This window comes from Manacus vitellinus, unplaced genomic scaffold (genome assembly GCF_001715985.3).
Source record: "Manacus vitellinus isolate BGI_N305 unplaced genomic scaffold, ASM171598v3 scaffold_17_pilon, whole genome shotgun sequence".
Taxonomy (NCBI): domain Eukaryota; kingdom Metazoa; phylum Chordata; class Aves; order Passeriformes; family Pipridae; genus Manacus; species Manacus vitellinus.
This window is the reverse complement of record NW_021939256.1, coordinates 3,193,321-3,219,549: the sequence shown is the minus strand read 5'-3', so window position 1 is coordinate 3,219,549 and position 26,229 is coordinate 3,193,321. Positions and strand designations below refer to the sequence as shown.

Here is a 26,229-nt window from a genome sequence, read left to right as displayed (position 1 = left end):
TTTAAACGTCTGCTTTTTCCCTTCACATCCTAAGGTGATTCTTTCTGTTCTTAACTCTTTTGTACATATGCAAATGTGAGCCATGAAAACATCCAACTGGCAACTGATGACTAGTGGCAACCCCCAGGGATTAATGCTGGGACAAACCCTGTTTAATGTCTTGACTAAGGAATCATGGGATAGAGTGCACTCTCAGCAGGTTTGCAGAGGGTTCCAGCTGGGGAGAGCAGAACAGCTCCTTGATGGACTGTAAAAATGGGTGGACAGGAACCTCAGGAAGTTCAACAAAGGCAAAGTTCTCTCTTAATTTTGGGTATCCCAGGAAAAAAAAGATATTAGCATATTGAAATGAGCCCAGGAGAGTGCTACCAAGACACTTAAGAGGGCTAGAGCACATGATGTATCAGGAGAGAAGAACAGGGTTTGTTCAGCCTTCAGAAGAGAAAACCTTGGGAAGAACTTACTGCTGTCTACATCAACCAAACAAGCAGATGAAGAGATGACCAAGCCTGACTCTTCTCATAAGAGCAAAGTGGGAAGACAAGAAGCAATAGACACAAGTTACAACATGGGAAACTGGGACTTAATAATAAGAGGAAAAAAAAATTACGGTCAGCATGGATGGTTAAACACTGGAACACATCTTCCAGTGGGGTCATAGAAACTCAGAGCTTGACTAGATGAGCCCAGGACCAACATGCTCTAGCTGGATGTGCTTTGAGCAGGATGTTGCATTAGATGACATCCAGAGGCCCTTTCCAATTACATGGTTCTGTTATTCTGTGACTTTACAATATATTTATGACTCACAGACAACCAGCCTAGAAAAACAGCATCTTATACTGAAATTGAAAGGAAACTTTTAGCTAAATCTACCTTTTATAATGGATCATGTTTCTATTAACAAACGCTTTACAAAGGGAATATCATGGCAAGAAATAAATCTTCACCTGTCTGATCACAAAAAAAAAAAATTGAAATGGCATAGTAAAATAACTGAATTTCAGTTATAGTATATGTCTAATCAGCAGTAGAAGGATAAGGTAGATAAGGTAGCAACATACAGTGCTGCGTTTTAGAAAGCCAGCTAGCAGAAGGGGCAACAAGAAAGTCAATACAATGACAGTGACTAAGTATTCTAAAACTTGTCAATATATTTACCTGATGAAACCCTAGATAGTCCACAATTGTAGATGACGCATAAAATATCATTCCATCTGCACTCACCACCAACGCAAACCCATTCAGTGACTGAAAAAGGAAAATAAAATAATTAAAAAGATAATCAGAAAATGAAGAATAAAATTGGTATAAATGTAATAATTTTAAGAATATTCTAGATATGAAAAAATCACTCTGCAAAAAGTTTGACACCATAAAGGCCTTTTTTTCCTACCATGAAAAATTAATAACAACCTGGAACCTGATTTTTTTCCTTTAAAATGTTAAGATAGTTAATTACAGTATAACTACCATATTGCATTACTAGTTTATTGTCTAATTAATTATCTGCACAATTATATTTTGTCATTATTCATCAAATTAAAAGTTTAATAGAAAGTCAACTACCTTGTTTTTCCTTTTAATTTAAACTTTCATATTCCATAGTAATTGCTTTGAATATATAGGCATTGAAAATAATAATTTCCTATATAAAAATTAAATACATGTGCTGTTGTAGCTATGAGTTTAAAATTGGATCTGTATTTTAAAGTATGACTATTTTCTTAAGCTCTTATTAAAAAAACACGTAACATAATTGCATAAATGCAATGAATATAAAAAATAAGCAATAAGTACCTCTTTTATAGAACAATATTTAATCTAGGAAAGAGTTAAATTAATTCTTATAGACTTGGTGATGCAAGGAAAACAATCAGAGAAATCCAAAAATAAAAGTAAGGTATAAATGAAATACATGATATAAACAGTAAGATCGTGTTGCATACGAACTGAGAATTTTGCCTCTTCCCTTGATAAAGGTTTAGTAAAATCTTTACTCCAACAGGTTGCATTCCAAAGTAGTTTAGATCCTGTCATGTGATGTTTTTGGGGTCTTTTGACATTACAGTTCAAATAGCTGTTGCTGAAATAGTGCGAAATTATTACTATCCCTGCTTCACCTTACTCTCAATTTACTAATGTGTCTATTAATCCTGAGTTAATCCTAAAGCACAAGGAGAACGGATTTTCAGTTGTTCAGTAACCAGATACACTGACATATTTTTGTGAGTTTGGTTCTCTTTTCAGTTCCTAAATAAGGACCAGATTTCCAAGACTGCTTGAAGGCTGTTCCCACTGTGACAATGCTGGGCAGATTTTCAAGAGTTCAATGCACAATAGACTGACCTCCTCAGAAGGTTTGGCCCCAACCATAAATGTGGAGCACCTTTGGAAACGTGGCCCCATGGGACCACACTTGGCCAGAGGCTCTCTGCCTTAAAGAACCTGCGAGAAGATGACTGGAGAAATGAAGTGGGGAGCCTGCAATGGCTCACCTACATTTGGAAAGAGCTGTAGCAGCAAGTGATTCAATCAAGTCAATGCGAACCATAAGTCATTGCTAAGAATAGTCAAGGGCAAATCTTGTTTTGTTCCAGGTCAGCTCCATAAATACAAAGCCTTTCCAGAATAAGTGTTATCTCTACCTAGTTGGGCTTGTGTTGAATACTAGTTATCCTTGTCAACTCTTCAAGCACAAGCAGCTGCTCAACTGGTGCTATTTTCTGCTCTAAATAAGGCCCAAATTTGTCCCAGAACCTCACCAACCAGAAGATGATGTGTCAAGATTTCTGCATCTTCACATCTGTGCCTTTCACCATACTGAGAGGAACCTCTATAGATGGTATCTGTCATACACATTTCCAATGTGAAATGGACACAAGAAGCCATTTCTGGCATCTTGTCTCTTTGGACTCATCTTCACAGCAATGAAACCATCAGTGATGTGATACTAGGAATTTTATTACATTTTGAACATCTGGTGGGCCTTTTAATTTAGATAGACTAAAATTTTCCACAAAGATAACCACAGGACATTTAAGGGAGCTCCTTTATGTCTGTGGTTGTTACCATGCATATTCCAAAAGACCTCCAGTCCTGCCCATGAAGCCGGGGCAGGTAGAAATTAAAAGCATTAAAGAAATGAAAGAAATGTTCTTCATTAAAAAGAAGTTCTTAAGCTACGCAAACTAATGCACCAAGCCTTACCTGGAAAGGCTTAAACAATGGCCACAAGATCCAAATATAATTAAAGAATCTCCTAGGTTTCAGCCCCTGTAGGAAATAGCACTGGAACATGTGCCTTTGCCAAAGATTGCTTGGATGAATCAAGAAATAAATTCCCCTACTCAAAAATTAATCTTCTTCAACATATTGGTACATACTCTTTAGGCCTAGACACCTAGCCTAAGACATAAGTATCTACCTTTAAAACATAAAATTTGCTCCCCCACAGCGGAAGACAGGAAGGTTTTTCTTTTCACAAGTTTTTCTTTCACAGAGCCCGAGTCAGGACTAGGTGCAGCAGTTTGTAAAAACTGGAAAGGGACCATGTGGATTTCTAAGGGTTCAGATCAGTGCACTGGCAATTAGATCTGTGAGGTTGGAGGAGGTATTAAGGAAGGGGTGGGAGGAGCAAGAGGAAAGAAGAAGAGGAGGAAAAGTTCAAGGAGCCATGTGTTGAGGTTAAGCCAGAAACAAATACGGATTTGAAGAGAGTTACAAACTTCCTCTGCTTTGTTTTTGGTTTGTTCTCAAAATCCTGGTGTCCTCTCCTGAGTTTAGATCTCTTAACTAAGCATCGCCTGTTTTTCATGACCCCAAATGCAGACATCTGATGCTCTGCCCCGCAAGTAGGAAAAGCAATACCCACTTTGGTGCAAAAACAACTTTTATGGAGCCACATGAGTCTATTGAGGATTAACACAAATTCCAAGTGTTTAACCTCATTTTAGTTGGGAAACCTGCTGCTTCAACCCCATTAAAAAGAGACAAACCGGTTGTAAAGCAAAATTTCATAACCAGTGAGTCTCACTCATGGCTGCAAATTCTCCTGTTTTCTCAATATTACCCCGAAGTACAGTTCAGTGTGAAAACAGACATCTGTAGCATAGAGGACTTTGAGTAGAGTCAGAGTGGGCTGGGATTTATATTTTTCTTATCTATTTGCCACAGGCGGGGATAAAGAGGTGGGTATTTGCTAGCACAGGACTGGAACCCCTGAGTGGGTAATGGTGATTGCAAATTAGTAGGAAAATAACTCTTCCAGCTTCTCAGATGAATCTCTCAGGTACCAAATATCAACTCCATACTGAAGCCCTTTATAGTAACACTGCACTGAGATTTTTCCATTTTGCAGGCCAGAAGCCTAGTGACTGAGTGGAAAAGAGAGACAACTTCAGTCCATGAGAATGAGCAAAAGTATTTCCATTTTTCTGTTCAAAATTACCAGGTGTGACATTAAAAGGGACAACAAAGTATATAGCTCCACTTATAATTTTTAAATGTCTTCAGTTATTGAAATAAAATTGTCAGCAATAGCTTTCTCTCATTCCCAGTGAACGGGAGGCTTCAGTGGTGTGCTGTGTCAGAATCACAGCAGCCATCTGCCTGGGTAATTGATAACCTGGGGAGAGGAAAAGGGGAACAGGATGCGGACCAGCCTCATCCCATGTGCAGTTCACGCTCCCTAATGTAAGACGGTGTTCACCCAAAACACTGAGGGGACAGCACAGAGAAGTAAAGGCAGCTCTCTTCATTTCACTTTAATCCTTTCAGTAGAAATAATGGAAAGCCTAAACAGGGCTCTTTTATTTGGAGGATGAAATAACCAAACTCCACAACTCAAAGTTAATGGTATTTGCATTGTGTACAACTAGCATGTTTTAATCAGTAAAGTCCACTTGCATCCGAAAATTTTTAGTACTATTGCATATTTTTCAAATGCACAGAGGGTCACTTGCACACATAAAAAAAACACACATGCAAAAATATATGGACCTTAAAACTTTTATAACAACTCACTTCAAATCTGCAAAAAATACATGGTTTTAAACTGCCATTTGGTAAACCATATGGATTCAATGACAGATGGAATTTCTAATCCAGGATAATAGCTGAAACATGTGAGACAGACTTAAGTATGTATTGTGAACATTTGTTTGTTTGTATTTGGCTTTTTAAAAACACTTACATGAGTTTTCTACATTGTACTTAAAAAATGAAATCATGTGGGAGTTTTTTCCCAAATGAAAAAAAAAAGAAGAGCTTGGCACCAGGCAGGGGCCTGTGTTCTTTTGAAAAAACATGTACATCCAATTATATACTCACGAAAAGCTGCACCTGCTACTGAAACAAAAAAACAATTAATCTGTCAGTTCAAAGAAAGTATGATATTATTCTGGTGCCCACAGTAGCTGTGAGATTAAATTTATCAGTTCCTTCCATTAAGAAGCTTTTGAAACATTATTAGTCAAGAGGTTCTCTTTGGGAATGAAGGCAAATATTTTGAGGAAGATAGGACTTCCTTTGGCAAGATCCTTTATATATCCTGATTTTTTTTCCTGGTCTCATAGCAGAAAATCAGCCAGAAAAGACTTCAAAGATATTTTGGTCAAGGTCATGGCATAGTAAAAATAAGGAGGAGGGGAAAAAAAAAAAGAGAGAGAACAAGTTCCAATCCACATTTCTCTTATTACTCTTCCTTGAAATAAAGGAAAATTCACTAGCATTAGGTCTCCAGAGACCATGTTACTATGGCTACTAAAGTACAACAGTCAAGGCCTGCAGCCATGCCTTGCTTTGAACAGATTTTCAAGTCACGCAACTTGGGTACTATATTTCCAGGGTCAGTTGGCTCACAGTTTATATGGAACAGCTTCATTTAATAGTGGATTGCTGGATTTTTGCATCCTATGTGGGATGGGGCAATTTTCTGGTGATCTAAATCTATTTAAAAACTCTCGAAATTAGATACTCTTTCTTGTCTTATGAATATTAGAAGGGAAATGCAGACAGTTAATGTGTCTTCTGTCTTCAACTGTATTGTTTAGAGAATCAGTATTTCTTTCCAGTGGTGTTTTTAGGACTCATAATTGCCCTTCTCAAAATCCCTCTGGAATCCCTGAGGTTCTCTTTATAAATGAAAAAAAAAAATAAAAAATTAACTCTTACAGAACCCTGAAATAAAATCCTACATGAAAGACTATTCAGAAGCACCATATCTGGTGACATCAGAATATGGCCTTTGCTCAACAAGTACAGTATCTCTTAGCCCTCTGGACTCTCATGTATTTCTCTGGTTTCTACAAAGCAACTTCAAAAGGAATATTTCTATGAGTAAGGAATAAGGGGAGTGGCAGAATTGTTTTAGCATTCAGTTTTGATCAAGGGCTTGTGTGTACTGCTTAGTTTTCAGGCAAAAGAAACAAAACAGAAGACAAATTTCCATCATTTGAGCCAGGGAAGGAAGTACAGGCTGAAGTCTACAGACGTGGGTTTATAAGGGAAGCCTTTCATAGAGAAAGTGCTCAATCTGATAAACTGGTTTTCATGGACAGCAGAAATGTTTATTTTCAAATACAAAGAAATAGGTACATATGATCATTATGCCCCTTTGACTCCTCCTGGCAGCACAGATAAAACAAAGTTCATGTTCCTACCTGTCTCCTTGACCCTGAATATCACTTGAGGCTTCTTTCTGTATGGATATTCAGCAACTAGTGCTGCACTACCAAGAGCAATAAGATCGTTCACAGTGCCAGATAGATTTGAGCCCTGGCCCTCCCATTTACTGTCAGAGGGAACAGCTGTGCCATCTGAAAGGCACAAATGATTGTGAATCATTCAGCTGGTGAAATTTCTCATTATTCCATTTCTCAGTATCTCATCACTTCCACCGAGGAATTAGGGAAACCTTGGAGATACTTGTTTATATATGTGTCTTCAGTCTAACAAGGGAGCTGGAACACTGCGGCTCGTCAAGAGGCAGCAGACAAAACTGGCTTCCTGGAAATCAGTTAGGAAAATGTAAGTCATTGGACTCCGGTAATTGTGAGCTATAAACTTTCAAGAAAACATAGTAGTTCCCTGGAGGGTGAGATTGCAGTGTGTGCACACATGTAAACACATTTTAAACCATGGTGATGTTTTTTATATGCTTGATACGTAATAAGTATTGGATACAACCAAGAACAACTTTGCCTTTGAAGTTGTTTTGAAAGCATGATGCAAAATTGTAAATGCAGTTTTTCTTCCATTATACTTTCCTTCCAAGCTAAGCTTTTGTAACAAAGCTTGCTTAGTCTTTGTCAAGTCCTTGGGATAAGGCCTTTCTCCGTTACCATATGCATGAACTGCTGGCCCCCAATGAGTCCGGCGCCTCGAAACCAATTACTCTGCCCAAGGTGGGTTGAAAAACACGAGCCGAAGCATTGATTGACTTTGTATGTGCAGAAAGTTGATGTGGAGCATACTAGAAAGAGATGCATGCCAATTAAATCTCTTTTTTTCACAAAATGGAAATGAGAATACAGACCATGCTTCCACAGCAGAGCAGTACTAATGACTAATAAATAGCTTACAGGTTTTGTCGCTGCAAAAATGAATTCATGCATGACACCAAACACCTCAGTACAAATTTGTTATAGGACATGTTTCTTTAGAATAAAATATAATAACGAAAAATGCTTTCTGTTGATGGTAAGGTTTGGTGGATTTTTTCATGTCTAATTGTAAAAATTTCATGATCCTTTTCTTTACATTGTCATATAGGATTTCATATGGGAAGCAAAAATATGAATACTACTTTAAGTTAATGGGCAGTATACAAGTACTGGAGACTATTTATAATAATCTAAAGAAGAATTATATTTAAATTATTGATTCTAAAATTGTTGGGAAAAATCACAATTTATTTATTAATACATAGATACACATATTATGATTACAAGATATGTTATGAGTACTTGGATGACTAACATGCCATTTACCTTAGTAATTATCATGAAAGAATACTAAATTATGACATAATCTTTTATATCTTTTCCTTAAGTCTCCTTATTAATCATGATGTTGAATTTAAAATTGTGCTCTACTAGTAATGGAACCCTCCTGTCAATGCTCTTTCTCACAGGACTACACTTAGAAATAGAAACAGTCTTTATATTGATTTATGCAGTTTCTCATTTCACTTCCTCAAAAGCAGATGTTGTATTCACAGATGGAAGCAAAGCTGGGGCAATATCATAGCAAGTTCAGCTCTTCATTTTTTCTGAGTTCTGCAGCTGCTCTGAGCTTTTCAATATTCTCTTCAACAATTTCAATATAGAAAATGTAAGCCTGATTAAGTCCATTTGAGAAGACTCAAAATGAAACATTAATTGCTCACTACTCTGCATGTGTAATAACAAATTTAGTTAGGTAGACTTTGCAATAACAAATGTAGTAAGATTAACCATTATATTTCACAGAAATAACTTACTGAGAAGAATCTCAAGTAATATTTATCCAACATTTTGGACAATTAAACATATGTAAATACCAAATGTCTGTATTTTTTTTCAGTGTTATTTACATGTAAGTGCATCAAGTCCTGAAGAGAAGCCGTCATAATATTCCATCCACAGCTGACTCTTATTTGTACTTACAAACTGTTAATGAGCACAAATGGCACACATCTCTTTCTATAAGGAATCAAAACCTAAAAGAGAGAATGTTGCAGCCTATATACTGTAAACAGAATGTGATGCCCTAATTTCAGACCGATATTTTTCTGTGTATTTAGCACTATAAATCACATTTTGTAACACAAAACTATTTTAAAGGGTGGGGAGAAGATCAAAATAATCCATATTTCTCATTCTGTTTGATAATACACGCTAAACCAGCTTTTTTAAACACCATTTCAGGTCCGTAGAATTTTCAGGGAGTGTGGCCTTCCTGAATTTGACTCTGGGAACTGTTTTACTGTTTCACTTATCTCTTATGCATGTATTATATCCTCTAAGTATCCTGTATCAAACACACTCTGTCCCATACTGACAGCAGGGTTGAATTCTGCTATTAAAGGAGGAGTGGGAAAGATGCAGAACAATTTGGTGAAAATACCTGCTTGTTGGTCCCCATCAGCTTTTGCAGCTAGGAATTCCTGGAAGAACTGCAGTTACAACAGGACACAAAAACTATATAATTTCTCTTTTTTCTACTTATAAAATCTCAGGAACTGTTAAAATCGGAATAATGGTGATTTCTCTTGATGTTCTTGAAACAGGAACAGAACTATTTGAAGGGTGCCTATCTGTCTTCCTGTCTCCAAATCAATACTGTATCCTTGCTTCTAATAGGAAAGAGTACATTTAATGGTCAGCATCATGCTTTCAATAGAAAGGGTTTTTTCAGTTCAAACCCATCAAATAATGTATTTAAGTTTTACTACCTACGGTAAACAAAAAGTAAAAGTGAAATATACTCAACATTTCTAGTAAAATACATGTTTTTCTTTTGAAACCTCCATACCCACAAAACAAAATCATCACAAGCTTGCGAAAATTATCAAGACTGCACACAGTATAGACTGGACCTGCTTTCTTGCTCATCACTCCACCTTACTGAGAAGACAGCAAGGCTGTAGCTCATCAGCTTTTCTAAGTTGAGAATAAGGAATATACCAGAAGCAATTCTCGTCTGTAAATACAGTTTAGGCAGCTCATTTATAATTTCACTTCAACCAGTTGAATGTTCATGCAAAAATTTTTATGAACTGAAGAGTGTGTTATGATTGCCTTTGTTACTTTAATGTGAGAAGTCAGTTCTAGTAGCAGACTAAGTCCCGGTGCATCTATATGGTGCAGTGCTCACATACAGATATCAAACCTATTAACTTGTGAGAACAGTTGTGAAGGATTAGCTCTGAAGTCAGCGAGAGAAAAAAAAACTTACAGAGCTGAAACAGGAGAATATGTTCTGTTGAGGAGGAAGTTATGTGGCCACTGGACTACCTCCAAGAGGCACCGAAATAGCCTGAGCAGAAACAGAGGAAGTGGCTGTGAAAAGTGAGCTCGGGTGGAGTTGGCTGTGATGAGCAGTCTGGAGACAGCAGTAGTGCCCTGAAATTCAGATCCACATCTGTCTGGTCTGTGCCCAAATCTTATTGATTTTTTATCTTAATGCTGTGGAGGGACAGCTGCTCTGTTCACTGGTACAACTAAAATTTCTCGGCCAACCCTCCTTATATGACAGCAAGTTTGCCTCTATCCTGACAAATGGAGGACACCTTTCCTGATGCCAGTGCAAACCAGAGGATGCTGTCACTTCTTGCCACACGCTTGCACCAACTGCCTGCTCCCCCTGCTCTATCACACTAAAATAAGCTGCTTGTCCTGATTTTCCAATCCACTCCCAGCTTGCTCCCCTCTCAGTTATGATCTGTCATTTCATTGTGGAGAAGCTAAATACTAACTCTCATCAGCCCAACATGTCACATATAGAAGATTTGAAAAGAAGCACTTAATTGCTTTTACCCTTTTGCTAAAAGGCTTCACTCAAGCCTCTGCAAGAGTACCTGTTTTTCCTCTTCAAATCCCTCCTTAAAACTCTTGCAAAACTCCTGGCAAAGGTCAAGCTGCTCAGACACCATGCGTACTGGGAATCGTGGTTACCATTTTTTCATTATTTCCACACAGTATTGCCCGCAGAAATCCATCTTTTATCACTTGTCTCAAATTTAGGCTGAAAATCTGAAGGGAGAGGATAACATGATTTTATTTTGCTCTCTGCCTCTGTCAAGCTGGATGGTGCCACCTCCTGTACTTCAGAAACCCCAGCACTGTGGCAGCATCGTGACTGTTAGGGTCATAACAGTAACGCTAAGGACCAGAGGAGAGAGCAAATGGTATTTAGCGGTCGTGGCTTTTCTGTCCAGACTTGTTAGAGAAGGAAAAAAAAAAAAAAAAGAAGAAAGAAATAAGCGAGAACATTAGTTATTTGTTTAAAGGGCAACAGAAAGGATGTTTTTTGCGCAGAGCTGTGGCCATGCCAAATTTCAAGTCTGGATTTTAGAAATATGCCTATTTGTAAAGAAAGAAAAAAGGGATCAAGGCCTCTGAAGTGTTCCTTTGTGTTTTGTCTGTGCCTGGCAAGAAAAAAGTGAATGTATGCATGTGATAAAAAGGCAATCCTAACCCCATTTATGGCGCTTTTTTTTAATGGATAAATTCTCTGTAAGTCATACCAAGTGACTAATGTCAGCTTAAATTATGTCATCTGAATTACTGGGAGAAGGTTCGTGTTTGAAAACAAAGGAAAGCAAAAGAGTTGTTTGGGTAACTTTTAAAAGTTGTATTAACTGAAAAAAAATTTCACTAGGGCTATGAGCTTTTTGTAAGAATTTTTTCCTATTTTAATGGCCCCATTTAAAACCAGTAGATTAAAAAGTAAAGTACTGCATCATCATCTTACAGGATTTACTTTAGAAGGACTGCGCTAAACGAGTCAGCACCACTGGAATTCCAGACCAGAATAAACCAAAAAGTCTTTCTCTACCAGTTTTTAATTTCTGAAGTTCGTGCCTTGGTCATAGCCTGTATAATAACCATGCACTTTTGTTGGACTCCCAATTTTCCTTTTCAAGTTTAAATTAAAAAATAACAGGAAGAGTAAAATCTCTTTCTCTCAGACTGAAATTCAAACTGAAGTACCTTTTTCAACAGTACAATTTTATCCAGTACTGATTACATAAATCAGTTTGGAAGGAGGAAGTGGAATTACACTAACAAGTTCAAAAAAAATTACAGGAAACCAAGTGGGAAAAGGGTTTCCTATGTTATTTCCTTATGCAGAGTGAAGAACAGCACCAATAGGATGTTTTCTAATGTATCATTTTCCAACTCTGTAGGAATGAAACTTGAACTCTAGTTCAAGGTGTTAGTAGAGGCCACCAGGAGATACCTTTCAGTGCCAAAATGTGCACATACACATCTCTCTTCAAAGTAACTGCCAGAAAAATTATTATTTACACCCATTTTTAAGGTAACAACATAATGTTAAATAATATGCTTCAAACTTGCCTTTGTCAAATCCTGAATTATTTGCTTGCATAAGAAATCTGACTTTTATTGGTTTTGAAGACTTTGGGCTCTATTTGGTATTAAATCTGTCAAGAAAAAACCTCACCGAGTTCAGTAGGAGCTACTAAGCAAGAACCAAAATTTCCTACTCACAATAGTGACCTAACCTGTGATATGGAATTAAGAAATAATCTATAAAGGACTTGTCTGTGTGATAAAGTTCCTGTTTTATGTGAAAAAGGCCCTAGACCTGACTATGCTATAGGTTTTTGTCAAAGCACAAATTCTGCTGGTTCGGTAGCTAGATAACCTGAATTGCCTCATTAGTCTTGTTACTTACAACTCAAATCAGCAAAATTCATCTGATAAGTGGTAGAACAAAAACATGCCTACAAAACATGGAAGCTGAGTTTGAAAAACCCAACTTTAGATGATTAAATAGCTAATGTAATGAGGCTAAGATTATTAATACCAGTGGAAAATTATAAGGGTTGCACCATCAAACCTAGTTTTCGTGGTTTCGAAGAGGTTTATTTATTTAATAAGTCAAAGACCATATGTCTGTGAATTTAATATTTTTAAGATATTTAAGATGCCAGATGCCTGACAGTCTTTGTCTAAAAATTTGAGTGAGTAAGTAAGTAGCAAGCCTCTCCAGGTCACTCTACAGAGCCTTCCTACCCTCGAGCAGGTCAAAACTCCCATCCAACTTCATGTTGTATCAAACTGAGTAACAGTGCACTCAATCCCCTTATCCAGGTCATTGATAAAGATATTAAACAGAAGGTACAGTGTCACTGAATAAGAAATACCAGGATAGTCTGCTGAGTGGCATCTTCAATGCAGCCGTGAAGAAAAACATGAGACAAAACCACAGAAATATGATTCTTGTGCCCTGAAGCCTTAAGAGTAGAGGACTCATGGAAATCTGACCCTAAACTGTGCAAAAGTGTGGCTTGGAAGAGCCTGAAATCAACATGAATCTTCTTTGAAAGAGTCTGAAATGCCAGTGAGCATGGAAATGACAAAATAGGCCAGGTCTGGCATTAATCAGTTTTCATCAGAGAGAGGGGCATGATAGAACAATCTTACTCCACTAGCATCTGTTTGGGAGCTGCCTGGATTGTCCATATATCTTTATAATTTTTATGACATTTTGGTTATAAAGCACTATTTTCACACCAGAAAAGAATTATGTCCGTACATCTAGAGACAGAGATGCCATAAATCCCACACTGCAGCCTGCAGCATAAAAGACCAACAGACATAAGAAAGAAGGAAAGAAAGCCCATCAAGGCACCTCCATAGCAGCAAGGGTTGATACAGAAATTTGAACATCAATGATTCTTCCATAACAAGGAGAAAAACTACAGGAGCAATTGTGAAATGGTCAGTAAAGACCAAGCAATAATTTCAGGAGGGTGTTGCTTAGTGTACAAGTGAAGCAAGAAACAGTATCAGTGATGAGGAAGAGCAGAGGCCTGGTCTTAAGATTGAGAGTATAGCAGTAAGGGGGAAGAGCAGGAGGTGGCCAACAGCCACGAGATGATTGTTGCAGTCAAGGCTATTGCCTAGATACCCACCAGTGATTCATTATTTTTCCAAGTCACAATTTTATTATGTTTCTCCACCCCATCACCCCATAAATTCTATCTGGATTTATTGGCTGCCAATACAACTTATTTTCTCGTTTTTCTGGTTACCGGTTTGGCCCAGTGTTTCTTAAGCATTCAGTAACAGGCTTCAGAAGCTGAATATGGCCCTTTTCTGCCCAAAGGCATGTGGCACAAGGGTTGCAAAACCACCTGTCTTGGAAAATATTTTGAAAGTGCAAAGTTAAAAGTCATTACTGCAGTCAAACTGTTGGAATCTGAAGTCTCCGAGGACAGTAAATACTGTGAGAATGGGGGATACTAAAAAAAAAATTAATAAAATTAGACTTTGATTCTTTGAGCTTTTTCTGCCCCTTCCCTCCAAAGGGAAACAAAGATGGCAAGAAAAGATTCTCTCATCCAGAAGAAATGACCTTAAAATACTGTAAGAAATTATTTGTTTAAATACCTGCTGTGCTTCACTAAAAAGTCTTTGATAAACTGGTATTATTGTTTATTCTGTTATTGCTGATGAAAGCTATTTGATTATAGCTGTAAAAAATCTCCATAAAATCATAAATAAAAAACACATGTTGTGGCAAAGGCCTTTAGAAATAAAAAACATTTTAAACATACTTTGAAGACAGCCTAATTCCATTGTTTTCTTTCAAGCTGAAAGGGGAAGTACTGTATTGTTCCAAGACTCAAGAGTCACAGATATATTATTTACCAGTAATTAGAGTTCTTGGTATTCCATATTTCTACCTATTCATGGAGCAGAGGGACCATACCCTCTAGGACATAAGTAAAAGCTATTATCCCTGGTTTTCCATTAACATTGCACTCAGGAACAATATTATTCACACACATTTTAGTGATTCAGATTATTCTGGTTTGTATTACATAAAGCATCTAGGAGAGGTTGCACAGTGCAAGGTGGTGTCAAGAGATGGAAAGTGACTTTCGACAGCTGAAAAATATCTTTTGAGTGCAAGTGAAGTGGTCAGATTCACAAGTCAATATACAAAGCACAGCAACCACTGTTTGCTTTTCCTTGGAAGGAATCACAAATGTGACTATTTAGTTAAAATCCCACAGTCCCTCACAACCAACATGGTGAATTTGGTTGAACAACTTAAAAACACACTTTTCTTTGTGTGCCGTAACCACTGAATTGTGACCTGACCCAAACTCAGTCCTCAGAGAGCATTCCCAACAAGCCCTAAGGAAAACTCACCCTCTTATTCTAGGTCAGACATTCCCATAAATGAAGCTGGCAAGTACATTCATATTAACATGCACTTAATCAACCAGTTAATGATCCACATTAAGTATGATCCAGGATAAAATATCTTCCCTATATTCAAAGAGAATATGACTCCTACATACTCTGCAGTAAGCCAACCATCAGCATATTCTGTATTAGATTCTTGTAACCCACCTGAAATTATGTGCAAGTGTTCTCTCCATGGACTCACAGAAGCAGGGCTACTGTTTGAAGATCTCTAATGATTATAGCTTGTAGGCATGTAATATACATCCAACAAAACATAGACTAAATATAGGAGACCCTCATTAAAAATTATATACTCACCATATTTATCTTTTATTGTATGCCCTTTACTCCCTATTCATTAGAGAATGGAAACGACTGCAAAATAATACCTGATAGCCAAACATCTTGTTTTGGCACTAGTACTAACTAATCAGATACTTGTGTCACTTGCTTTGGAATACAAAATTAAAATCTTCTAAAGTATTAAGAGGAAGGAAAGCAGGATGCCAGTTTCCATTCCACAGAATTGAATGACTTTATGGTATTGAATCTCATGATAGAATGTATTTTTAATTCAACAGTTCAGCAATTATTTGCTGGAGGCTACTATTTAATTTACATTTACATATATCTCAGAGCTGTCTTTAAAACATAATGTTTATACCATGAATATTATCCTCTCCAAAACAACTATACATATGTAGTCTTAATCACATAGGAATTTCCAAGGACCTTAGTGTATAAGAGGCATTATTACATCATGTGTTTGAAATGCAGATGTATCTGGGATGGACCGCTGTGCTCTAGCTGGTTCAGTAGTTCACAGCAGTATTAATTCTTCCTTCAGATAAATGGATCCAATTCTCAGTAACAGTATGGCTCCTTTATGCTGCTTTGCCAATATAAAGTAGTCCTAAGGGGGATAAAAATACTCAGAAGGAATAACTTTTGTGCACACGGTGTGTGTGCAGAGCACAGAATTGAGGAAATAGGATAAACTTAAATATCCTAGAATATTCTCAACTCAGATCAGAATCCAGGAAAGTTCATGTTGACATCCTCAAAATATTGGCCAAGTAAAATAAACCTAAAAGTGAAAAAGAACTGTGAACTGACCTACAGGAGTTCACCGGCAATGTCGAGGACATAAAGGTGCGAGGTGCAATTGCCCAAATGGAGACTGCCCATAACTGTCAAAACTGCCAGTTTTGCTCTTGCAAGAAGCACTCACAAGTGTGATTCTAGAAAGACTCACACTAAGACTGACCAAAAGTTGCCACAAATAATCAGCCCGAATATATCATCAAACTGAATAAATTATAGCCAGAAAAAACAGCATTTTTTCACTCACTTCTAGTAGAAGTCCACCTTCTTGTACAGCAGTCTTGTTAGATATATTGTCTTCTTTTATTGTTTGGCCAACTTGCTTCTTAAAGTGCTTTTCTTGAATGGCTGTTGGAAAGAGTTATTATCAATTTAGAAATCATAGTGATTAGGGCCACTAGACTAAAATTCTTATTTAGGCACTTAACATGCATTGATTTAATTAGGAGTTACTGTCTTTGTGGTCTGGATCTCAGTTACTGACAACTTTCTTTTGCTGTGTGAGAGAGATACATATTTTGCAGTCCAGATGCTTTTTGTATGAAATATCTATCACATTTTTTATTGAACATATTTTTTCCATTAGTCTACTCTACATAAAGCAACAACCAAAACCCACAGGAAAGAAACAAAAGAAAGTTAGCAAGTTGTTTTGTTTATAAAAATATGTATTATGACAATATAGAAAAATGTCTATATAGCTCAAAAGACAAGGAACTGAAATAACTTTCTTATTTTCAATGCTGACCTTCTTGACATCAGTTGGTTTTCAGTCTTGCTTTACTCTACTCACTTCTACAAGTTCCAGCCTAACTGTAAGATTCAAGAGAATGTTCTTAAACTGTTTCATTTTTACACAGAGGTTTAAAGTTTGTTTTTAGCAGGTCATTTATGCCACGAAATTCATAAAAAGCTCTCACTACAGATTAAAATTCCATATGTTTTTCCTAATAATCATGAAAGCTTTCACGGGATACTAAACTAGTGAATTCTCTTGCTACACATTGCTTGATCTAATATATATTTGAATACTCCAAGTCTTCCTATCTAGATAACCTACAGAAAAATCCCTGAAATACAATCTCATTTCTGGAGATAATGAAAGAATTTCTGAGAAGGCTGACATCACTTAATAATTTGTCTTCTGCATCATCTAAGGAGTATGACAGGAACCTCTCTTTATCATTTGGTCAGTAAAAATTAAATCAGCTTCACTGTCCCACTCCAGAGTTGGGTCATACAAATACCCTGGTAACAAACAGAGATTCAGTTTTCTATTTGTTTTCCTTTTCACAAAGAGAATGAGAGGAGAGCATACTGGTGAGATTATCTGGGACATTTGATTTACATTTTCCCTTCCAGCTAAAGGGAAGCTGGAATAGCCACAGCCAGAGACGCTTAATAAACAAAAAAAAAAAAAAAGGTTTGGGATGGGAAGAAATAGTTTATACCAAATCAGAATAAGAAAAGGAGGCAGATAGCAAGCCTCTAATGCCCCTGAGCCTGTGCAAAAGCCCATTATCAATTTAACAGCCTAGTGAGGGATTGTTGCAAGATACATCAGCATTTTACAACAGATGATGGCAATGCAAAGCAACACTGACTGAATATTCATGATGTTCTTTAGCTTACATTGTAAATATTTGCTGAAAGTGATGTCAGTCATTACCCCAAGGTAATCATCTTGAACGTATAATTAGATGTAACAAATCCCTCCCCTGGGCATGGGAAAACACATAAGGAAAATCCCAAGCTGCCTAAAACAGACCCCTACCCATGTTTTCCAGCCAAAATAATTTTGTGATTTCAGACTTGTAAGCTAGGCTGCCGTGAACAGCATATACAGATTCTTAAATCTATATTTTCATTTGGTATACCTTTTAAACTAATTGGAAATGGTTGCTTTTTTTCTCCCCCTGATCAGCCAAGCTTTCTGCTACACCTGTCTATAAGAACACTCAAAGAATCATAGTCTTATTTAGGTTAGAAAAGACCCTTAATGTCATCAAGTCCAACCATCAACTCAGCACTGCCAAGTCCACCACTAAACCATGTCCCTAAGTGCTACATCCACACATCTTTTAAATACCTTGTGACAACGATTTTTAAAAGCCCAACCCCTATTCCAATGGCCTCTTCCAGAGTTTCCCTCCTGAGAAAAGATGTTTTAGTAATTAATGACATGGTGATTTGAGGTCTTTGTGCAGGTTAAAGGATGAACAGGCAGGGCTGAGAGGAAACGAAGGTTTATTTCTTTGATGCACTCTTTTGGCGTTGTGAAAATTCCACCCGTTTGCACTGCATCGTTAGTGGAAACTATTATCTTACCCAGCTGAGCAGGCCAGAGCTCCCTGCCTGTTTGTTAGCCTTCAGGCTCATACAAACACAGCAGCAGAACACAAGAGATGTTTGTTCTGAAGCTTGTCTGGCTACTATAAATTCCATCTCCAAATGGAAAGTATTTTAATGTTATTTTGCCAGTTAGAGTTACCCATATGTTAGGCCACACACATCCGTTTCATAACATGCCCTACTCACTGGCCTGGACTGCAAGGAGACCCACTGCACCATCAAAGACAAATAACACCCTTTGCGACAAGAAGTGAATGTTCCTAGGGAGACGGAAAAGTTTGCTCCTTGCACCTGAGGCAACAGAGCTGTCACTCACTGCTCACTCTTATTCTGCCTCCTTGTGCTGGAAATGCTTGATTAATTCACCCATGGCTGGGCTGATACTGCAGTGATAGCTCAGAAGAGATACTGCTGCTGGTGATAGCCTGTCACCTGGAGAAAGCAGGGCGAGACGGGCAGAAAACCACGCAGATCCCCGAAACAAGGAGGAGGAAGAAAAGCAAGACGTGACAGGCCAACGAGGGAAAGTTACAAGATGTTATCTGACTAGGCAGAAAAACAGCAAAAACAGAGCAGTCTAACAATACCCCTGTCACCACCAAGAATCAAGAGAGAGAGCTGAAGGACAGTAAATATTGCTTATGACGAGTATCTTGATAGCAAAGGCCCTGATGCCAAGATAGCCATGATCAAGATTAGCCATCGCATAAAATTCTCTCTCTCTGGATCAACACTGAAGCCTAGGATGATGAAAACAAATGAAAGATTGGAGCATGCAGGAATACTGTCTCTGGTAGGCAGGGAGGAGCAAATTGCAGAAAACTTAAAATTAACAAACAACAAAGGATGACTCAGTGACCTGAGGGGAACACAGGCTGTTGGAGTTCCCATATATCAATAATGGGGCAAGAAAAAAAGCTGATATTGCAGGCAGTCTAATGAATGCTGCTGGCTGTTAAAAAAATTGAGAGATTGAGCTTTATGGAGCCTTGGACTGCTTTCTGTGGGAGAAGCAACTCTTTAAACAAGATGGTCAGCAATTCAGTGTAGAGTGCTCCCCTACTAGGTTCAAAACTGGCAAACTGAGGAGATGGGAAGTGGTACCGTCAGAGACCTTTTTCTGAGCACAACTTATCGAGCCTGCACTTCCAGAAGATGAAATAAAACAGAAGATGGAGCTGTTCTGCCAAAGAAGATGAATGAGCATATTGATACCATAGAGTGATAAATACCTGATATACATGTACATGGCCGACAGTTTTGAAAGCTCATGCGATCTAGTGAACGTGGCGCAATCCCATGCAACATTAAAAGCCAACGAGTTTGGAAATGCTGGGTCCTACAGAAGGACAACACTGTGGAAATATACAGGGAGGGGGGGAAGGGAACTAGGAAGAGGAGGAAGAAAAAAATTAAGAAAAATGGTCAATGTGATTTCCTGGAGGAAAGGTCAAAGATCTGAGGACATTGTTTCAATTTCTGATCTGAAACATTGAAAGGAATGGAAAGTAAAAAAATAATGTAGAGTTAGAACTGACAGTTAATTAATGGAGAAAAAAAAGTCCACAAAGGAGATGGTAAGTTTGTTTGAAGGAGCATGGGGCTGTCTCAGACAGTGCTGCTGAGTCTTTCACAGCTGCAGTGTCTCTGCCCAGAACAATGTAAAAACTTGAGATCTCTTTTGAGCCTTCAGTTCTGATACAAGAATTGCTATCTGCATTTGCAAACTCCTTGGCTTGAAAACCAAATCTGGAATATTGTAACGAAGAGAAAAGCTGCCTAACACAGTCTACAGAAGCATTATGAAACCAGACATTCCCTTTCCCTCAGAAATAACAGAACACTTATTCATTGCAGAATGCTCTTTAGTTCAAAGGGATGGAGATTTCAGAACACTCATAAAACCATACTTTTTAAACCCATGGGATTACATTCTCCAGAGTGTTTCTATACCTCATCCCACACAAGCATGACCTTCATTCTTCAGAAAGTAATTAGTGAATTTACCTACCAATTTAAGCTCTGAAAAAAACTAATGTGTGGGCAAACTGTACCCCAGCCACCTTAGGTGCCTTGCACTACTCAGGCTTCTTGCACCAAGCAAAAGCACAGGTGAGAAATGAGCAGTGAAGGGATGCTGCTTCTGAACAGAATGCCTTCCCCGGGTTGATTTTGGGTGTAAGAGGGGGACCGTACTCAGTGTGATGCAGGAGAATTAGTTTCAAGCCTTTCTATAAGGAGTACCTGTGAGACCAGGGAATAAATTATTTCTTAAAATGGGCAGATAAAAATACCCAAATTCAGCTTGCAGGTTCAGAGATACTGCTTTATGAATGCAAGTCTTACTTTTGGTAACTGTTACTTGAAAGGAAGTGAGAACAAGGTCTTTCTTCCTGGATCTTCTAGCTGCAGGAAGAATCAGCTATGCATGTTACTCTGAATACTAAGATAACAAAACAAATTGACTAGGAAACAGAATTGTTATGAACAATTCTGCTTAACAAACCTAGAGCCATGAACCGAAATGGTCTGTTTCCTCTGGCTGTGTTACAGAGAACACCAAGCGACAATTAGGATGGAGGTCATTAGATGAACACTGAAATTAAACAATATACAGCATAAGGAACAGTTATTTTACACTGATAAACAGTATGAAGGGGACTTTTGCACTTTGAAATGCCACAACATACAGATTGTGCAAATGCTTAGGGAAAGAAATCAGCACCAAAATGCACCCTCTGAATAAAAGCTGTATGGTTCTCAGTCCTGTTGTGGAGGCTACCAGAACACCAGATGAAATTATACTAACAGCAATGCAAAGTTTTTCTTCCCAACTTAGCGGTTTTCTCAGTCTGCTTCTTCTTAAGAGATGCTTTGAAATCTGACTTCCCTTTGAAGTTTCTCGAGTACAGCATGACATTTATTTAAGGTACAAACCAAACTGTTTGCTTTCCAGATCCCGTCCCCTCTTTCAGAACCGTTTATTCCCCTTTCCCAGCAAGCCTCATCCATTTTCCCCCACGAGAGAGGGGCATCAAAGAGATGCCACCGCCTTGCAGCCCTCCTCTCCCCACGGTCCTTGCGCGGGGCTGGTGGGGCCACCTCGCCCCTCTGAGCCCCCAGCCCGCCTCGCACCCCGTCCGGAGGAGCCCTTTTGACGGGGAGGCGAGGGGGAGGAGAAGTCCCTGCTGCGGAGGAGGCAGACTGCTGACTAACCCCAGCCCTGCTGTCACGCAAGCCTCGCTGCCTGTCAATCTCCCGGCGGCTCTGACAGGGCCCTGGCGCCCGTTCAAACCCTTGCGTGCGAGCAGACGAGCCACATTACCCTATGAAGTATTTCATAATAACAACAGCTGTTAAATATTGATGACTCCTGGCAAGCGCTGAATGCTTTTCGAGAAGGTTAAGCCTTCGTGTAATGGAACCTAATTCCTCATTATATACTGTATCAGATATCTGGAAGTTGCCTAAAAAAAGCAAAGGAGCTTAAAGTAGAGGATCAGAAAAATAACTCTCATGCAGCAGGGAGAGGGGAGGAAGTCCGCCGTGCAAAGAGTGAGGAGTGTTTCCCTGAAGTCAAATCCTTTTGCAAACAGTAAAACACTCTGCTGGAGCAATCCTCAGTATGATCAGTTTTGCTATATTCCACTGGAGGGTTTTGTGATTTTAGAAATTATTGCAGATCAGATAAACTTTCTAAAACGGCGATCCAGCTGCCAGTGTTGTCTGTGTGTGTAAGAGTACACATGGAAATTATTTCTTCAAAACAAAAAAAAAATACAAAAGAGGGGAAAAAACTCTTATGCCTATAGTTTTTCTACAAACATCAGCCCTTAGAGATCTGGCTCGTTACAAGATTTAGCCGTGATCAGACAAGATATTAGGATGAGATCTCAAGAGGTTTTCCAGCAGGCAAGAAAGGGAGAAGGGTGAACCTCTTGCCTTGGGCAAGTCCTTTTCTCCAGTGTACTTTTCTCCAGTTCCCAGAAAAAAATCCATCTTCCTCACACTACCCACTAAAACCCATCAGTCTCATCTTTTCCCTCAACTTAACTGTTGAGCAAGGTTGTGTCAAGAAGAGAACCAGCTTCGGGTAGGAATTAATGATTGACAGACCAAGTCTTTGTCACTGAACTGGCATGACACCAGGGCAGGCAGTTCTGGGTAGTCCAGCAAAAATGTAGCATCAGGATCCAGGTGGGGGTGAAAGAAGAAACACAAACTGAGGACTTTTTGCAGAGGTGGCCAGGTTCAGGGTATTTTTTTCTTGCATGTGAAAAAGAGGTCTGTGTGCCTTTGGGAAATACAATTTGGATGAGGCAAGCTGAGAAGCTGAAAACTATTGCTTGCCAATGTTCAGTTGTGCTGTGGTGCAAGTAGTCCTGCGAAGCTCTAGGGAAGTGTTTTACCTGTAGGGAGCCCAGGTCTGTTAATTCAGTCAGGATAGGGAATCACAAAGACTTAGGAAGTTGTAGGTTTTTGGAAGGGACCTTCGAGGGTCATCTGGTCTACCTCACCGGGGTCAAAATAGAGCTAATTTCAGGTTGCTCAGGGTTTTTGAGTATCCCCAGTAATGGGCATTTCACATTCCCTCCAGGAACACTTTCATTATATTACAAGCAGGATTAATTTGGTAAGGTAAAGAGCTGCTTAATATTTTAGGTTAATGAGTGTCAGGGTAAGTTCTGTTTCCTCAATTCTCAGTTTATAAAATGTGTAGGCTAATTTAAGAAATGTTGAGAATGGTGAAGTAGCTGTCATAAAAGTGTGTGTATATGGAGAATATGCAAAATAAGTTATTAACTCTTCTATAGTGGTCTTTGATGGTTTATTCTATCTATATCTCATATAATTGGTTCACAAGAAATCACACTTGTATGTCATGTTTTTATGTAATCTGGGATGTAACATCTCCCTCATTCCATAATTTCTGAGGGATCACAGATCCAAACAAAAGCTGTGTCGCCATGTGAAACAAAATTGTGTGCTAATTATACGAACAACAGATTCAAAAACTTGTCTAGAAAGCACATTTCTTCTCTGTAGCTTACTGTTGCAACCTTTCTTCATATGACTCAACAGATGATCTACCCAACAGACAACCCCACATTGCACATTGGCAAGGGAGATATTTTAGAGATCCATTTGCATCACTTTGAGTAAATATTTGAGTTATAAGTTGGTCTGGTAGACAATACTGGCTATAAGACTGCTGGAGACATGTAGTCCTCCAAAATTATCCCAAGATATTAGACTTATTTCAAGTAGTCTTTCTGTTTTACTGCACAATTCCATTTGATTATCAACAACATTAAATATGATGACTTGATGATGGAAACCTATTGATTTATAGGTTCAGTCCTGGGGCCTTAATTTTATCTGTGTACTATTCCATTCTTTAATTAAGCTGTAATACATTAGCTTGTCTGAGTGTGTATTTGCTCGCACACCCTTTTGAATAAACACATAAAAGCTAAATGAAAGTGGGTTATTTTGTCAAACTACAAAATGGATTGCAATCCTGAGTTATCAACAACCTCAGGTAGGAAATCTGCAAACCATTTAGTCCACTTTCAAATCAATATCCACATCCTTTACAAAAATTAAGATGATTCCAACAAATTCCTTGCCCCTTAAGTTTGTAAATTATATGTCCATTAATCAGAATCGAGATGTATAGCATAAGTTTAGAGTAGAAAAAAAATAAATTTAAGAGAACTATTCTGTACTTAGAAAGTTTGCTTAACATTGGTTAGTTCCAGAATTAAGGACCTCAGAATGTACAATCAATGCAGCTTTATGTTTTCATTCACAGCTTCACCAAACTAATCCACATTAGCCTTAAATGTATTGCAGTGTGTTCTGATATCCTGATTTCTTGAGTGGGATCTCAGCACACCCATGATATATATACACATATTCAGAGGAACAGCACATCAGGACACATTGATTCTAGGACCTGTGGAGCAGATGGCCTAAACATCGTTCATAATGGCTTCTTGGAAGAATAGCTGTTCATCTTTTCCCTTGTCCAGGTATATTTAAAAAATTGGGTTCTCTATATCCTCTGAATTTCAGAATTTCTTTTTTCTATGCCCAAGAGTGCAGTCCTCTTTTGGTGTGGCTCATACTATTTCGTTGTCATTAGGCTATTTTTCTCTCAAGGAAAATAATACAACAATGGACATTGATGTCCACAGCAGAGGCAGTCACCCTTTGAGGAGAGGTTAAAATGGCTTTACTTTACAGAGAAGGATGAGAGGAGGTGTAATAAAGAGGTTTACAAAATTATAAGGGCAATGGATGAACTGAATGCAAAACTGCTGTTCATGCAACCCCACAATATGTGGCCTGTGAAGTGCCTGGTAACACTAGGACAAGAATGTTTTAAAGCAGATAAAAGACATCAATTTTGGAGATGAGAATACCAAACTAGACGGACCACTGGTGTGACACAGTAGTGCACTTCTTATGTTGTTATATTCTCACTGCAATGCCATGACCTTGTCCACAAAATTTGTTGCAGACAGAAAATAAACAACAGATGAACAAGAGCAGCATCTGTGATGCAAAACAAAGTATATCACAGAAGTGACAATAAGAAAAATCAGAACCTTATGAGAAAGCCTGTATGTGACTAAATTTAAGCATATGATGAAAGACCAGCTTGTGACTAATCATTGCATCCAAACAACAAAAAATTTCTTTAATGATAAACAGCCTATTGAAATAAATTTGAGTCTGAAATATTTTTCAGAAACACAAGTAATGAGACCAAAATCCATTTTTACTGAAAAGACAGCTAGGAGAAAAGCTCAGTTCAGAAGTAAGCTACTGCAGTCTACTGGAATCGTTCCTGCTTTTTAAAAGGTGATTGTAAGAATTGCATCTTACTGAAGAAATGCAATGAAGTCCTGATAACAGATTTACTTTAAGAATATCAGAACATTTTTAGTCTCTATTGGCTACAGAAGATGTGCACAATTTTACCCTCTTCAATTTAGATCTGCAGTTTAAAACATTTAGGAATCAATTCCTGGAGGATGAAATCAAATAAAAAACCAAGCATGGAAACAAATACAACTAGGAGAGTGCATAAGAAAACATTTTTTGCCTTCTTGATTAAAGCAACCTGACCATTACTAACTTACGTGAGATTTACACAATTTTTGTTAGCCTTTTTTGATTTGATAACCTCTTTTCCAGGCCTGTGTTTCCAACAGACTATCTCCTAAGCTTCCACTCCTCAATTTTTAGTGCTTTTATATCACTCTTTTCCCTTTATAATTTTGTTTGCAGCATTCTGCATGGAAAGGAACAGGCTAAATTCACACCTGCTAGCTCCAAGAGGAATTTAAGTCAGTATCTCTTAAAAGAGAGTTGAAAGAACATGTGTCAGTAGGCCAGTATATCATCCAAGAGACTGTTTAAAAATAACCAATGCACATGATCTGGAGAGGATAAAGGAAACCTTTAAGATGAAATAAACACTGCATCTAAAATATTCACGCTGAGACCTTAGTGCGCAGGATGTGCATATGTTACCCAGAAAACCAAATCTGGATCCAACACTTTTAGAGTTAGAAATATCATAAGAGCAATTCCTTAGTATCTGCTTTATATAGCAGCCATACTGTATCCAATATTAAAGGCAAAGACACATTTGCTTACCAGCGTACTTTAGATAAGCAAACACACTTGACAGAGGAAATATGAGAATCTCCACCTTTAAGTCAGCTGGATATCACGGCACACTGCTGCAGAACCACCAATAAAAACACACACCCTACATAACACAGCGCTCTCTTTCTAAAGCAGAGCTGCTTTTCTTTGGTGTTTT

At 38.2% G+C, this 26,229-nt stretch overlaps 1 protein-coding gene across 1 annotated transcript in view; it reads right to left on the bottom strand.

Moving 5' to 3' along the window:
* The window catches only part of AHRR (aryl-hydrocarbon receptor repressor), a 65,470-nt gene that overhangs the window by 9,843 nt on the left and 29,398 nt on the right, over positions 1 to 26,229 (bottom strand). The window contains exons 3-4 of the mRNA XM_008922869.3: positions 16,285 to 16,385; positions 1,162 to 1,251 (exon numbers count right to left, since the gene is read on the bottom strand). Coding sequence (XP_008921117.3) covers positions 1,162 to 1,251; positions 16,285 to 16,385 — 191 coding nt within the window. The remainder of the gene's footprint in view (positions 1 to 1,161; positions 1,252 to 16,284; positions 16,386 to 26,229) is intronic.